Here is a 14,709-nt window from a genome sequence, read left to right as displayed (position 1 = left end):
GTTTAAAACAACTTTGAAACATTCCTAGTTGCTATTAACATGTAACTGAATGTTACCACTTTGAATATCTTGAATATTTATGTAATTGGATGTTATCCTGTTTTGTTTATTTTTATTTTCATATAATTTCCTCTTTTAACATATATTCGATTGGACGTTTTCAAGTTTGTTTTGATACGGTTTAACACTTTCACCGTAACACACACACACGCTCTATATATAAACTTAAGATGACTATAGATAGACGTTGAACAGACCACAAATCCAGTGCAACATGCGGGCCACGGCTACTAATAGCCTAATAGCAAATAAAAAGTAGAGACAACAAATAGCCCCCACCAACCTATGTTATTTAGTCATGAGTCATGACCCTGGTTTAAACAAAACAAAACAGGCCATTAAAAGCATATATGTAAATAGTAAATAGAAATGCAGGAAATAAAAATTATAACACAACTAGGAAATTGATTTATATCTTACTTACGTTTAATGTACTTTGTTTTTTTTTTATGACATAAGACTTACATTATGAATGAAAATACAATGTTTTTTTTTAAATTCCACAGTCGGTTGCGTCGACATTTACCATTTATCTTTTGTTGAGTATTATATTTTCCTTATTATTTATTTTGTTAATACATATGGATTTATTTATGAAATAAATGAGCCAAGTTTTTTTAACTACTACCAACAAAAGTATTTTATTCATGTTAACACAAAATCAACTCCAGCAAGATGCTAGAAACATCAAATACCTTTTGTATCACCGTTAAAAATAGATAAATGGTAATCTGAAAAAAAAAACCCACCCGAGTACCACCCCTTTACATCCTTACAACGAATTATATTTAAAAACATTCCACATTTCCCACATCAAATCTGTCCACTTTGATCGACTTCTCACCCAAAAGAAGCTTAATGAAGAAGGAATCTAGTTCTAAGCCATTTAATAAAGTCATTGAAAACTTGTCCAATTCATACTAGAAATACATTGGAAAAATCCTATAAAGAAATTAACCAACAAACACAATTTGTCATTTATGTATATTTACAATTACAGAACAAAAATGGTCCCTAGCTTATTAATTAAACTTCAGTTTTTATTACAACTTTACCTTTTATACCTACAGTTCGAAATGGCAAAATGCCAGAATTTTGGAACCATATATAGTTTTAGCACAAAATATATTATATACGGGCACGAAGTAATGACTTTAAGTGTTCAAAAAGGTATACATGCATTGATGTCCAATGCATATTAAAATTTTAATAGAATGATGAATGAATGGTTAATAAAAGGCGCACAAACCAATGACCAGATGGAGTAGTGGTATGGTGTATGTTTATTCAAAAGTGAGGTTGTCGGTTCAAATTTTTGCAAGTGTAAGAATATGAGGTAAAATTTATTTAAGAGATATAACACCAATATTTCAAAATGTTATATTCTAAAAAGGTATTTAATTTAAAATAAAAACATCTCAAAACCGGTCAATTACATATTTTTGTAATGAGACGTTACATCTTTTTCTTCATGAATCTGATCATATTTAAACATAAAAAAATGATATAAAAATCAACATTAAATTTCCCCTGCTTTTGTAATAATCCTTGATCTATATCCTATTGACTGGGACGAGCTTCAACCATTGGCTTTGCGGATTATCATCACACTTCAAAACATCTCTCAAAGCATCATCAAGGCATAAACACTTATTTGTGACAATCTTTAAACTAGAAGTATCCACTTCCAAACACAACTTATTTCCTTGGATATCTTTCGAGGCCAAGTGATGCTTCGAGACGGAAACAACGTTCCAAGAACCTTCAGCAGTCGAGCTGTTGCAATGAGATAATATAGGTGACATGCCTTGTTTGAAAGTTGTTAAGCATTGATCTGTGTTTACTAGTTGGATCGAGCTACCATCGTGTTCATGAATCCAGTGACTAGCGTGTTCACAGTTTGTCATGGAGAGATTATCGGTTGGCCCGACACATTTTCCGATTAATGGGTGGTACAAGATGTAAGATGTTTGGTTGCTTGGTCCATGATCATAACCTATAATGTAAGTGGTTATTGTAAAAACCAAATTTAAATAAAAAAATATTCATATAATGCATTTGTTATAATGTTAATTGTGAATAAATGCACGTGTGCTATATATAGAAAAAGTCACATGTAGTGTATATATGTTACTCAATTGAATATATATATTGAATGTACCTTGAATGTTAGTTTGTATAAAACGTAACTTATCCACCATTGTAGCATTTCTAAGTTTCTTCCACTTGGAATCATACATCCCAAAAACATCTTCCACATCAACCTTCCCTTCCCTAAGCATAAAACTCCCCGGCAACTGCCACAACGCCCAATCGACGTCCATCTCAGCCACCGTTGCCAACAAGCAAACTAAATACCGGTTCTCCACCTCATTTCCACCACTCTGGTCTAACCCAAACTCACTTAAAAATAACGGAACAGGGTTTTTGTTATCCTGTAACAAAAACCCTGTATTGTCCATGAACGTTTTGGTCACACCGGCACAATATTCATTTGTTTGGAAAATCCATTTGTCTTCTGGTTGCCCAAATGGGTACCAATGTGACTCGAAAACTAACTTGTTATCCAACTTAATCATTAAAGGCTGACCTTTCAAGAATCCTAGGTTTGTATCATATGACAAACCCGAGAAGATAACGAGGATGTCTGGATTCTCGTGATGAATTGCACCACCACCTTGTTGCATGTAATTGTACCATGTTGTCACGTTTTGTCTTGGCCCACGTAGCTCGTTTCTCATACTCATTGCCACTACCTAACATTTACACTATAACACGTCATTGCATGCTTTAGAAAAGATAAGATAGAAAGTTTAAAAGTTAGTGACATTAATAATTAGCGCTATAATCAAATCGACCGTTCAAAGAAACTTTGTTCGATAAATTGAATGAATGAAACTTTCACAATAAAACAAAAATATATATGAGTATTACGTTATTAATACATATGTAAACTTAGCAAAATAAAATGAACAATTAAATGTTAAAGAATATACCACGACAAACTTAGTAGTCGGACCGAAGCAATGACAATATCAAATAAAACATTATTTAAGTTCATTTGTTTTAATAAACCATTCACGAACAAGTTCATTTTATAAATGAACAAAATCGAACAAGAACTTTTGTTTGATTAGTAGCCTGTGAACCGTTTAGTCGTTCAATAAAAATTTAACGGACGAACATGAATAAGACACTGACCAATCAATTTGGCCTGCTTACAACACTATTAGTAAAGTTATTACCGACGGATTTCCTTGATATCGACGAGCCACAGCGACCAAACCGCGAACCCACTCGTCAGGGTCGAAATACTCGTCCCCGAAGAACCCGTTCCCGTCATTATCACCACAACACCACTCGGGCAAACTAATGTGGTTATCAAGCACCACCATTATCTTCCCTTTTCCGAGCTCATTAACAACCGCATTTTGCGCGTCAACAATGCTCATTCCCAACACTTCGGGGTTGTTTTTCGCGACACCGTCTTTAGCGGCAGTCAAGTTCCACCGATCTAGCGACTCCGAAACCGTGAGATTTGCGTAACGTGTGTACATATAAGTGGCCCACGTGAGTCGCACGCAGTTAAACCCCATAATATTATTAATATCCGACACGATATTTTTCATAGGCTTTTTGTTTAAACCCTCGGGAATCATGACTTGGAGGTGTCCTGGCCAGTTTACACAAGCGAGTTTTACGCGGTGGCCGGAATGTTCGTCGATGATCCATCGGGATGACGTGGACAGTGGGAATGAATGAGAATGGAGTACGGAAAATATTAGAAAGAAAACATAAGTGAATGGTGAAGACATGTTTGAGATGTGAATATGTTTTGTTTTTTGATGTTGCCTTTAAATAGGGTGCTTTAGTTTGATATTATTATTTAGTGACAGTTCTTACCGTCACGGTTAGTACTTTTGTAGAGTTGACTTTATCATGGATCATTGGAGTCACGGATTTTAATTTCTAACTACCCATCAAATTTACCATTTAATTCAATTATCATTTCCAATAAAGAGAAAAAAGTTTACACATTTTTCCAAAGAAGAAATATTAAGTATATAATGTAAACTTATAGAAAGAAAAACATGCCCAAAAATTGAAATAAAAGGAAGTATTTTATACGGTGACTATCTTTTATAAAGGATAGAATTTTTATACTTGACGTGTATAAAAACAAAAGCTCAGTTTTGGTAAATTTGAAGGATTAATATATATAGTGTTTTAACAAGATTTAATTTTCTACTTTTATTTGCTTTTGGAATTTCTCTAGGTTAAATTAGGGATGAGCTCGGTACCGCACCAGTGTACCGGTACCGGTTCCAAAAATACCGATCCTAAAATTTGCAAATTCTTAGTACCGGTATCGAAGGTAAATTTCAGAAAATACCGGTACCGTACCGATCCCGAAACTCAAACTTTGGTACTGATTCGGTACCGATGGTACCAAATCGGTACCGATTTCGATACTGGTACCGTATTTGCTCATCCCTAGGTTAAATGAAAGGAAAAACTAAAAAGCATTCATATCTTCCAATACTTGAGATTTTCGGTTTATTACTTTTTTTTATTAACTTTCTCCACATGTAATTATCAAAATATAATCAGGTAAGGTTTTTATTACGTGTTTTTATAATCAAAATATTAATATGTACCAAGATACAAAAAGCGTAATCCGTTTCATATATATTTTTTTATTAATTTATTTTTTAGTTCTTGGTTTCTTTTCGTTTAGGATCTTACAAGTATATTTTTTCTTAAAACATGGAAAATCAATTAGTATAGGCTGTATTATGCCTTAATTATACGTGGTTTTGTATTCCTTGATTTAGTTTCTTTATAAAACTTTTGTATATAGTGTTGTACAAAATACACATAAAATACGTAAATGTTAAATCAAATTTAGAAGGTGTTTACAGTGTACTACACAACAAATTTATTGACAACTCAGTAACTCACTTACTTTGCCAGTAAGATAGCTATAAATACTCCCGAAGTATTAGCAAATGCAAATATTAAATGAAATCACCAAATTGATACTACTGCTAGACCTGCTAAAAAAAGTTATTGAAAACTTGTCCAACTCATATACTAAAATCAAATAGACAACTTACCCTAAAATATTGGCATTTATATATTTTGCAGTACAGAAATGGTTCCAAGCTTATTAATTAAACTTTCCTATTATTTCAACTTTACTTTTTTATAGTTATACAAATGGCAGCATATAGGAGTATATATAGTTAAGCACAAAATATACGGGCGTAAAGTAATGCTTTAAGCGAGCAAAAAGTCATATATGTATTGATGTTCACTCTTCATTTTAACAATCTTCACCCACCCAAACCCAAACATAGTGTGTTCAATATTGCAACAACGGCTTTTAGAAGAAACGAGATTACTAATGGGTTAGTGGCCCATGGGTAAAGACAAAATCTTTAAACACTTTGAATTTGAAGTGTTTGAAAGGTCTTGCAAGTCCCGACCACATATGACAAAAAAAAATCGCCATTCCAAAAAAAATAAAAATAGTAAGAAGCTGGTTAACCATATATACATTTGTGTATCTAACAAAATAAAATAGAAAATAGTGGAGTGCATGTCTTTACATAACCTCATTAATTATTCGTATAATGATTTTTGTGATTTATAACATACCTGAATGATTTATATTTTCAAAATTTATTATAGATTTAATTGCAAATATGGTTCATGTGGAAGAAACCAAAATACAGGAGTCTATCCCGTGGTGTCATTTCTGCATATATGGGCCATGTGGTCAATGTTTTTTGTCAACTAGGATCCCGCCGTGAACCCAAAGTTTGGTTACCGTTCTACCCTTGCAATTTGCAACTCTGTGGTTTTAAATAAACACAATTTGGACCCTCTGTCTATTAACATGTATTCCCTACAACAGTTTTAACCACCCCGAATGTTTACTTTTTAGGGTTGACTATCTTTGACCCATTGACCTTTAATGTAAGTTGCTTATTACAATTTACTAAACACAAGTAATCATAATCTTGACTATCTAAACTAATTATTTGTATAAAATTAATCAAATTGACATGAAATCAAAAATTTACATAGTTTGACTATCCTAAGTCAAACTTTGACTTTACACAACCTTAACCAATTGAAACACAAGGTGCACACATACATAAATATACATTCAAATTCATATGACACGCACTACACACAATTTGACTTTCCAAGGTCAACTGTGATTTTACACACATTCAAATCCATACAATACATATTACATACATACATAAATATACATATAGATATATACATAAATATACACACACATAAATATATATATATATGCACAGATATGCCAATGTTATTAACTAGTTAAGTTAATAATATACAAAACACCAAAACCACCAACTACTTAAACCCCACTCGATTTGATTCTGGTCACTTGCCTGAAACTGGAAATTGTAGATCCGGTATGGTCGGGTTTTCACCAAAACCACCAACTCAAGTTTCAGGTGGTCAAAGCTAGCATCCAGCCAAATCAAGGCTATAAAAGCAATAACATAATCGTCTCAATTACAGAGCATCAACCTAAAACTGAAGTTAAGTGAAAATAGGTATTCTGATACTTGTGAAAAACATGGTATTAATGATTGCATCAAAAATCCAAGCCATTAGTTTGATCGGGAATGTGTGATACATCAGTAGGAGACGACGATGGTGAAAAAATTGGCGGGAATCACGGCGGGGATGATGGGGAGGGGGGAATGGTTAAATTAGGGTTGTAAGTTGCCGGGGGGAGGGGCTTAATGGAGTCGGCGTTATGCTAACGGTAAATTTACGATAATACCCCTAAAACTAACGGAACCGTTAGTTAACGGCTGAGCCCGATTGCCCAAAAAATGCTTACCACAGGGTCCATATATGCAAAAATGTCATCATGGGGTTGCATCACAGAGACCATATTTGCAATTAACTCTTTATTATATTACTGGACGTCCATTATATCGTCGTTTTAAGAAAATAAAAATAAAAATAAAAGTAGTGACATTATTAATCATTACTATATATTGATGTATGTGTTTATTAATATAATTATGAATAGTAATTCTATGTCTTCACAAAACATAGTTTTTTAATGGCAAATTTCTTTTACTTTTTAGAATTTGAATTCAAGACCTTCTGGTGGTTAAGAGACTTTGTTGATCTCTACCATCGAGCCACCAACCCAAGGACTTCCCACAAGTCATAGTTGCATTAATGTTGTTTAACATTATTTGATTTTAAAGATTTAACTCGATTATCGAACTAGTAAAATTTTGAAGTTATATGTGGTCCTCAAGCTTCGCTGGTGTAACCTTTCTCTTTGTCTAAAACTGAAGAGGCTGTTAGGTCTTGTGGGGCGATAACATTAAAGTTTTTAAAACACCTTTCGCATTTGCAATTAGGAAAATATCTATATATGGCTTTGCCAAAGAGTTCGAGTACAAAGGATTTAATCGTGGGTGCAACGTCATTCATCACTTTGATCTCTAAAATACGTGACCAACTATGGTTAAAGATTTCTGGCTTATACACCTAGTTTGCTGCCTATATAAAATCCTGTCAAAAGTTATCGTAACTAGGTTGAAGAAAGTCATTATCTCGGTCATCGGTAGAGAACATCGTCCTATGTCTAAGGTAGAAACATTTTTTTACGGTCGCATAATTATAAACAAATCTATTTCTCGGGCAAGAAAATCTAGAAAGAAGGTCATGCATTTCAAGAAAGATTTTGGCAAGGCTTTCGGTTCCGTAAACTGGAGTTTCATGGAGAAAGTGGATACACGGTTGTTTATTGTCGGCCAGGGCATCAATTATTGTAAACAGATTTCTAACAATGGATTCATGAACTTTGATAGTAGAAGTGGCCGGAGTAAGACCAGGCGATCCATTGTCTCATTTCACGTCATCATCACCATGGAATGGCTCGATATAATGATGATTGAGGCACAATATTTTCAGTGGCATTGTCCTCCCTAGTTACGACCCGAATGTTTGATATGCATGTATGCAGACGATAATTAATCGACTCCTCCAAAATCCCTGCACATTCTCCATGAAAAGATTTAACAATTTTCATCAAAATATTAGTAGTTTGTAAAGATCTGTCTAGGCGACCGAGTACTCTACGAGTGCCTGATAGGGTGCCGAGGCGGCCGGGTTTCTTGAAGTCGGCCAACGTCATACCTCGGAATCGGTCAAACTTGGAGCTAGTCGGTCCAACTCCGTCAAGTTGGATTTTTGTTGTTTTCACATATGTTTGTGTTTTTCGCATAGATACTTTGGAAGACGAGAATTAAATGATAAATTCGTCTATAATATTAAAATTTTGAATATGAATTTGTGAAATACTTTATTTTATGAGCATGTATTTTTTTTATTTATATTGATATTCACCTATTTTTTTATAAATATGAGTAAACTTATAATAAATATAAATATAATTTCCCGAAAATAAATTTTCATGTCCAAGTACTTCTCACCTAGCTAGGTCGAGTACTCATAACTTCCCCGTGAACTGTTGTGGTAGCGCCTGACGGATTCTGCAACCTTGCTAAATAACATTCAAATTAGTGAAGAATCTTCATCTCTACTTTAAAGAGAGCTAGATTAAAGCCTTCCAAATTTACAATACCTGTGATCTAGCAATAATTCCCCCCATCGGAAACCCCACAGAAGTAAATAGAAATTTATCCAGCTTACAACCATACATCTTAGCATACTCGGCCACCTCGTCATCTCCCACTCCCGTTCACCCCATACAAACTTGATTGATGCTATTTAATTTTCATCAACCTTGAGATGTTATAAAGGATTGACTTCTTCGTCTTGACAAGATGTTAACAACTACGAATAATACTACCAACGCCTCTTTTACGAGTTTGCCAATAACAACACGTTAACTACCCTTTAATTTTTTGTGGATATTTCCACTACTTACGATCAAGACATGTAGTCCTTCATGATCATGCTGAGTTTGTTGGCTCGATAGGCCCTCAAATGCGTCACAAACCATCAACCTCACGATCTCCACCATAAGAACAAAAATGTTGGTTTACTCGCAATGTGTCATTAGGATACTAATGAGCTATATATAATATCAACTGACGCAGAGCGAAAGTAGGAAATAATAAGTGAATAATATTCCTCAATATGAAAAAATTGGTACAGTTTTAAATGAGAAAAACCAATACACCAAGGTCCCATTCACAAGGAAATTATCGCAGTTTGTCATCAAAGTAGCAAACAAGATTCATTACAAAACAAAATTTGACAACTAGTAAATAGCATGAGTTGGCGATAACTCATGATTTGCTTATTAAACTAAAAGGCAAGAAAAGTCTTTAATTCAAATTCAAACGAAGCAAAAAGTTGTGTTCGTTTTAAGTTGGACTCTTTTCATGTATCGTAACTAATATAAAGTTTTAGTTGATGTGCTGTTTAGTTTAACCACATGATCCGTAAATCTCTTTAGTTATGACTACTTTAAGTTGGACATTTTTTTCACTCTTCTTCTTCTACATTAATTCCCACCAATCCCGTTAAGAGTCGTTCATTTGAGTATTGACTTATTGGTACGTTATAGTTCTTCCTTAATCGAAAAGAGCTTGATTTGGAGGAGTAGAACGTTTTAGTTGATGTGTTGTTCAGATTTCCCTTTTCACTCTTCGATCTTCAGCATTCTAAATGGTCCATATGTCGCAATGTATGTTGATAATATGTCGCAACTCGCAAATGAGATTACCCATGTCCCATGACCGAAATTCTGACGACATTAACCAATGGATTTCCGTCGACAACTTCTTGCCGAAAGATTTGGCCAATAGTTGATACACTGCTTGCGCGTATTATGTTGGGTCATATTCTAACCATATAATTAATAAAAATACGAGCACGTCTAGTTCCAAGTATAGTTCTAAGACTCACATTAACATTTTAGTAAAAGAGTGTCACAAATAACTGGAAATTGCAAATTTTAAATCCACAGCAGAAGTAGAAGAAATTAATGGTAGATATTCATTTGGGACCAATTGATAAATTAAAGTCTTTCTTTGAAGTATTCCATACGGTTAAACCCAACCATATATAACATACGTAGAGTCGGTCAATGCAAAAAATAGTTTGAAAAATGAAAAGTATTTCACTGGCCGGTCTGGACGGGTTAACTTGATTAGTTTTCCTTTAGATTTTAAACATTTAATTTCCAAACTTTCACGTTATATGACTTTTGGTGTTGACAGTTAACACTACCTTGAAGGTATTCTATAAAGTGATATATATTCCCTTAATTGTAAACGCAAATCACACATAAAATTATAAAAGAAAGGAGAAACATGCTTCTTCATATAGTTATGATCCTCTCTCTTTTTTACTTTTCCTTTTGCAATGGCCTTGGGAACTCTTCAAGGTTCCACCATTAACAATATAGCAAAGCCAAACTGTCCAACCCACTGCGGGAATGTGATGGTTCCATACCCTTTTGGTATTGGTAATGACACGGGTTGTGCGCTTGACAACTCGTTCTACGTGACTTGTAACAAGTCCAACGAGAAACCAAAGTTGTTTCTCCGTTCAGGCAATATAGAAATATACAATATTTCAGATACGGAGTTCCGCGTTGGCACTCTCGTTGCTTAGAAGTGCTACAACAAAAATGGAACTATACGAAGTACTTTTGATTGGTGGATGCGGTTACGAGGATTCAGTTTCTCTCAAAAGAACAGGCTCACAGTTCTTGGGTGTGATGATATTTCTATGATCACAGCGACCAGTGGTGCAGACTTTTCTAGTGGCTGTTTCGGACTATGCAGCAGAGCACAGGATTGGTCTGATAATGGAACATGCTCAGGAATTGGCTGTTGTCAGACGTCTTTACTGAATGGCCTACACTACTTGAATATTACACTTAGTTCCTTTCAAAACCACACAGATGTTTGGTCCTTCAACCGCTGTGGCTATGCGTTTCTTGGTGAGGAAGGCAGTTTCTTGTTTCAGGGCGCCCGTGATTTATATCCAGATTCGGGTATTGTGGAGAGGATAGAGTCCACTGTCACTATTGTTGTAGATTGGGTAATTGTGCATTCCACTCGGGGGTGCTCTGAGTCTACCGCATGCAAAGAAAATAGCTCCTGTTATGAGGTAGACACCGGTGGGTATCGTTGTAGATGCAATAATGGTTATGAGGGTAACCCCTATCTTGATCCAGGCTGCCAAGGTCAGTTTCCGGTACATATCAAAATAATCTCAACATGCATATATAGGAAGTATTAATTATAATATTACTAGTTTACTTAAAAAACAATGTTCTACTTAAATCTTCAATAAATTTGATTATATGACTTTTGATTGAAGTTTCAGTATGTAGCTCAATAGCTCTTCAACTTTCTTGAAGGTTTCAACCAACATAATTTCTTTTTCCTGTTAATAAAAAACAACTTTTAGTAGGATATGCTCTGCTTTCTGTAATAAGTTTGCTATGTTTCCTTTTTATAGACATCAACGAGTGCGAGGATCCAGGTTCCCACCCTTGCTATGGTAATTGCATAAATACTCCAGGGAGTTACAACTGTACATGTCCGCCGGGATCGTTTGGTGATGCAAACACAGAAAATGGCTGTCAAAAGACTCAAAAGCCCAAAGATTTGAGGTTTTCTTCTACAGCATTCATTATAGGTATTTCTTTCTTGAATGTATAATAATGTGTGAACCAATACTTGAAAATAAGTCTTTTCTAAGATGGTAGTATCCAAAACCATGTTCTTCATTGAAATTGACCACAACCACTACTTGATGTGTTTTTCATTTACAATTCACATGTAGCAATCGTGTTCGGGCTGTTAGCAATATTATCTGGTCTAATTGGGATTTTATATGGAATAAGGAGGAAGCTAATGAAGCTTCGAGAAAAGTTCTTTGAGCAAAATGGGGGAGTGTTGCTGAAACAAAAAATCAGTTCACACGGGTCTCATGAGGCAATGACATTGTTTAGCACATCACAGCTTTGTAAAGCCACTCGTAACTATTCTAAAGATAATATTATTGGACGAGGTGCCTATGGTGTAGACGTGTAGTGTACAAGGGAGTTTTGTCTGATAAACGTGCTGTTGCAATAAAGAAGTCTAAAATAGTGGATGAGAGCCAAGCAGAGCAATTCATAAATGAAGTCTTGATCCTCACACAAGTCATTCATCGAAATGTGGTGAAGCTTTTAGGGTGTTGTTTAGAAGAGGAAGTCCCTGTATTGGTTTATGAATTCATCTCTAATAACACTCTTTTCTATCACATTCATTCTAGAATGGGTGGAAGGAGTTGGTTATCATGGGAAAACCGATTGAGAGTGGCTATTGAAGCTGCAAGTGCACTTTCATACCTTCATTCAGAAACTATTATGCCAGTCATACACCGAGATATCAAGTCTACAAACATACTATTAGATGATAACTATACCGCAAAAATTTCAGATTTTGGTGCATCAAGATTAGTCCCATTAGATAACCAACATGTAACTACTCTTATTCAAGGCACACTAGGGTATTTGGATCCAGAGTACTTTAACACAAGCCAACTAACAGAAAAAAGTGATGTATATAGCTTTGGAGTGGTCCTTGCAGAACTCATAACTGGGAAAAAAGCAATTGGTGTTGATAGGTCTGATGCAGACAAGAATTTATCAATATATTTTGTCAACTCAGTTACGAACAAATGCTTATACGAAATTATTGAACCTCGAATATTGCGTGAAGGGAGATTTGAGCAGATAGAAGCGATAGCCGAGCTGGTGAAAAGATGCCTTAATACACTAGGCCAAGATAGACCTACAATGAAAGAGGTGGCTATGGAACTAGACAACTTGAGGAAATTCACAACTCATCCTTGGATTCAACGACAAACTTTTCAAAACACCAGAAGCGTAGTTCTAGAAGTTGAGCAACCGGATCTTTATGAGGTCCCGTTAGTATCACATGGTACTAATGTCAAGGAAGCTTAATCGAGTAGCACTACATTGCATTTGAAGATAAAGTATATGTATTTTGTGAGCATCACCACCTCACCAAATATGGTTGGTATTCAAGATATTAGTTAGAGATTTATAATAATTAATCAAAATTTGTGACACACTAATTGTATTTGTTCACTAAATGAGTGGTTTTCTTTCTCTCTGTATTCCCATTGTATTTTATTTTTACTTTCTTGTATCTCTATATTCCAGTTTTATTTTAGCACTGCATGCAACTCTTTATTGTAGGCATTTTTATAAGGCTTAGTGGTGGCCACTGTTTATTAGGGGTTGATACGTACGTTTCTGGCTCGCTTTTTTACTTTCTTCTCTCTTCACAAATGCCCGCATGCACCATTCGTCTCTAATACTCTCTATATGATATTGGTGATGAATCCTGAACACAGAGGTTCGGTTTCATATTGACACTAAGGTTTCGTATAAGTGTTACAGCCAAAATGGAACTGTACGTATACGATGATTTTGATGTGTGGTTTCAGTTAAGTGAGTTCACAATTTCTCAAAAGAACAAATTTACAGTTCTTGGGTGATGTGATAATTATTCTTTCATGAGAGAGACAAACAGCGCAGACGTTTCTAGAGTTTGTTCGGGTGTATGTAGCAAAGCAGAGGATGTGGCTAATAATAGGAACTGCTCAGGAATGGGCTGTTGTTAGACAGCTATATCCAAGGACCTAGACTACTATAATGTAACAGTTAATTAACTCCTATGGAAACCACAAAGATGTTTGGTCCTTCACCCGCTGTGACTATGCATTTCTTGGTGAGGAAGGCAGTTTTGTGTTCCGTGGCGTCGCTGATTTATATGCTAATTCGGATGTTGTGGAGAGGATCGAAGCCGGTGACCATATTGTGTCAGATTATGTACTTTCACCCAACACGGGTTGATCTAAGTCCGCTGCATGCAAAGAAAACAGTTCTTGCTATGTAGATGGTGGCGGGTATCGTTGTAGATGCAAAACTGGTTACGAGGGTAACCCCTATCTTGATCCGGGCTGCCAAGGTAAGTCTCCACTATCTATACGATATTATAATACATTTAAGGGGACAAAATTGTTTTTATTACAATTTTTAAGTGTCTAACGGCACAAAGTTCATTAATTTGACTACCTTGATCATCTTTTGCAACACACATGCCAATTATGAGATGTTAATCTATGTAAAAAAATTGATTTTCCGCAATTGTTACAATATTTTGTAAAGGGAAATTGAAATCGGATAAAATCTTCGTAGATGACCGGGAAAATGAACGACAATAATAACAAATATGTACTGATTGTTAAAAGTACACGATATTTGGTTTGCGTATAAGAGTGATACGGTTAGATCTCATAAGGGTGGTAGGAGGAGATTAAGATTTCAATAAAAATATAATAATTAATAGATTTTGGCTTATCTTTTAATAGTGTTTGAATTTATCTTTAATTTTGAATTTATCTTTAATTGTTTTCATTTAGTTTATTTGAATTTAAAGTCAAAGTTAAGTTTGGCTAGGATTGCTATGTATTGGGGTCTATATAAACCCATTAGTTTGTTTCTATTTTCTATAAAATTTTGTAAACAGAAAAGCTCTTTGAGCAAGAAACAGTCAGGCGATGGATTTA

General features: G+C 34.9%; 1 protein-coding gene and 2 pseudogenes across 1 annotated transcript; 2 read left to right on the top strand and 1 right to left on the bottom strand.

The window, feature by feature from the left end:
• Positions 1-1,549: 1,549 nt before the first annotated feature.
• LOC143537628 (glycosyl hydrolase 5 family protein-like) lies at positions 1,550-3,875 on the bottom strand. Its single transcript, XM_077031355.1, has 3 exons — positions 3,306-3,875; positions 2,222-2,816; positions 1,550-2,056 (listed from the first exon to the last, which is right to left on the bottom strand). Exons 1-3 carry the CDS (start codon positions 3,873-3,875, stop codon positions 1,614-1,616), a joined length of 1,608 nt encoding a protein of 535 aa, XP_076887470.1. The 3' UTR covers positions 1,550-1,613.
• A 6,546-nt stretch (positions 3,876-10,421) lies between these two features.
• Positions 10,422-13,493, top strand: LOC143537627 (wall-associated receptor kinase 2-like; annotated as a pseudogene).
• LOC143537679 (putative wall-associated receptor kinase-like 16) overlaps positions 13,145-14,709 on the top strand; it is a 47,160-nt pseudogene continuing 45,595 nt past the window's right edge.

Source organism: Bidens hawaiensis, unplaced genomic scaffold, assembly GCF_021521415.1.
Source record: "Bidens hawaiensis isolate Kalapana, Puna unplaced genomic scaffold, B.hawaiensis_p1.1 tig00011271_1, whole genome shotgun sequence".
Lineage (NCBI taxonomy): Eukaryota > Viridiplantae > Streptophyta > Magnoliopsida > Asterales > Asteraceae > Bidens > Bidens hawaiensis.
Note: the sequence above shows the minus strand (reverse complement) of the source record. Positions and strands in the feature narration are given on the sequence as shown.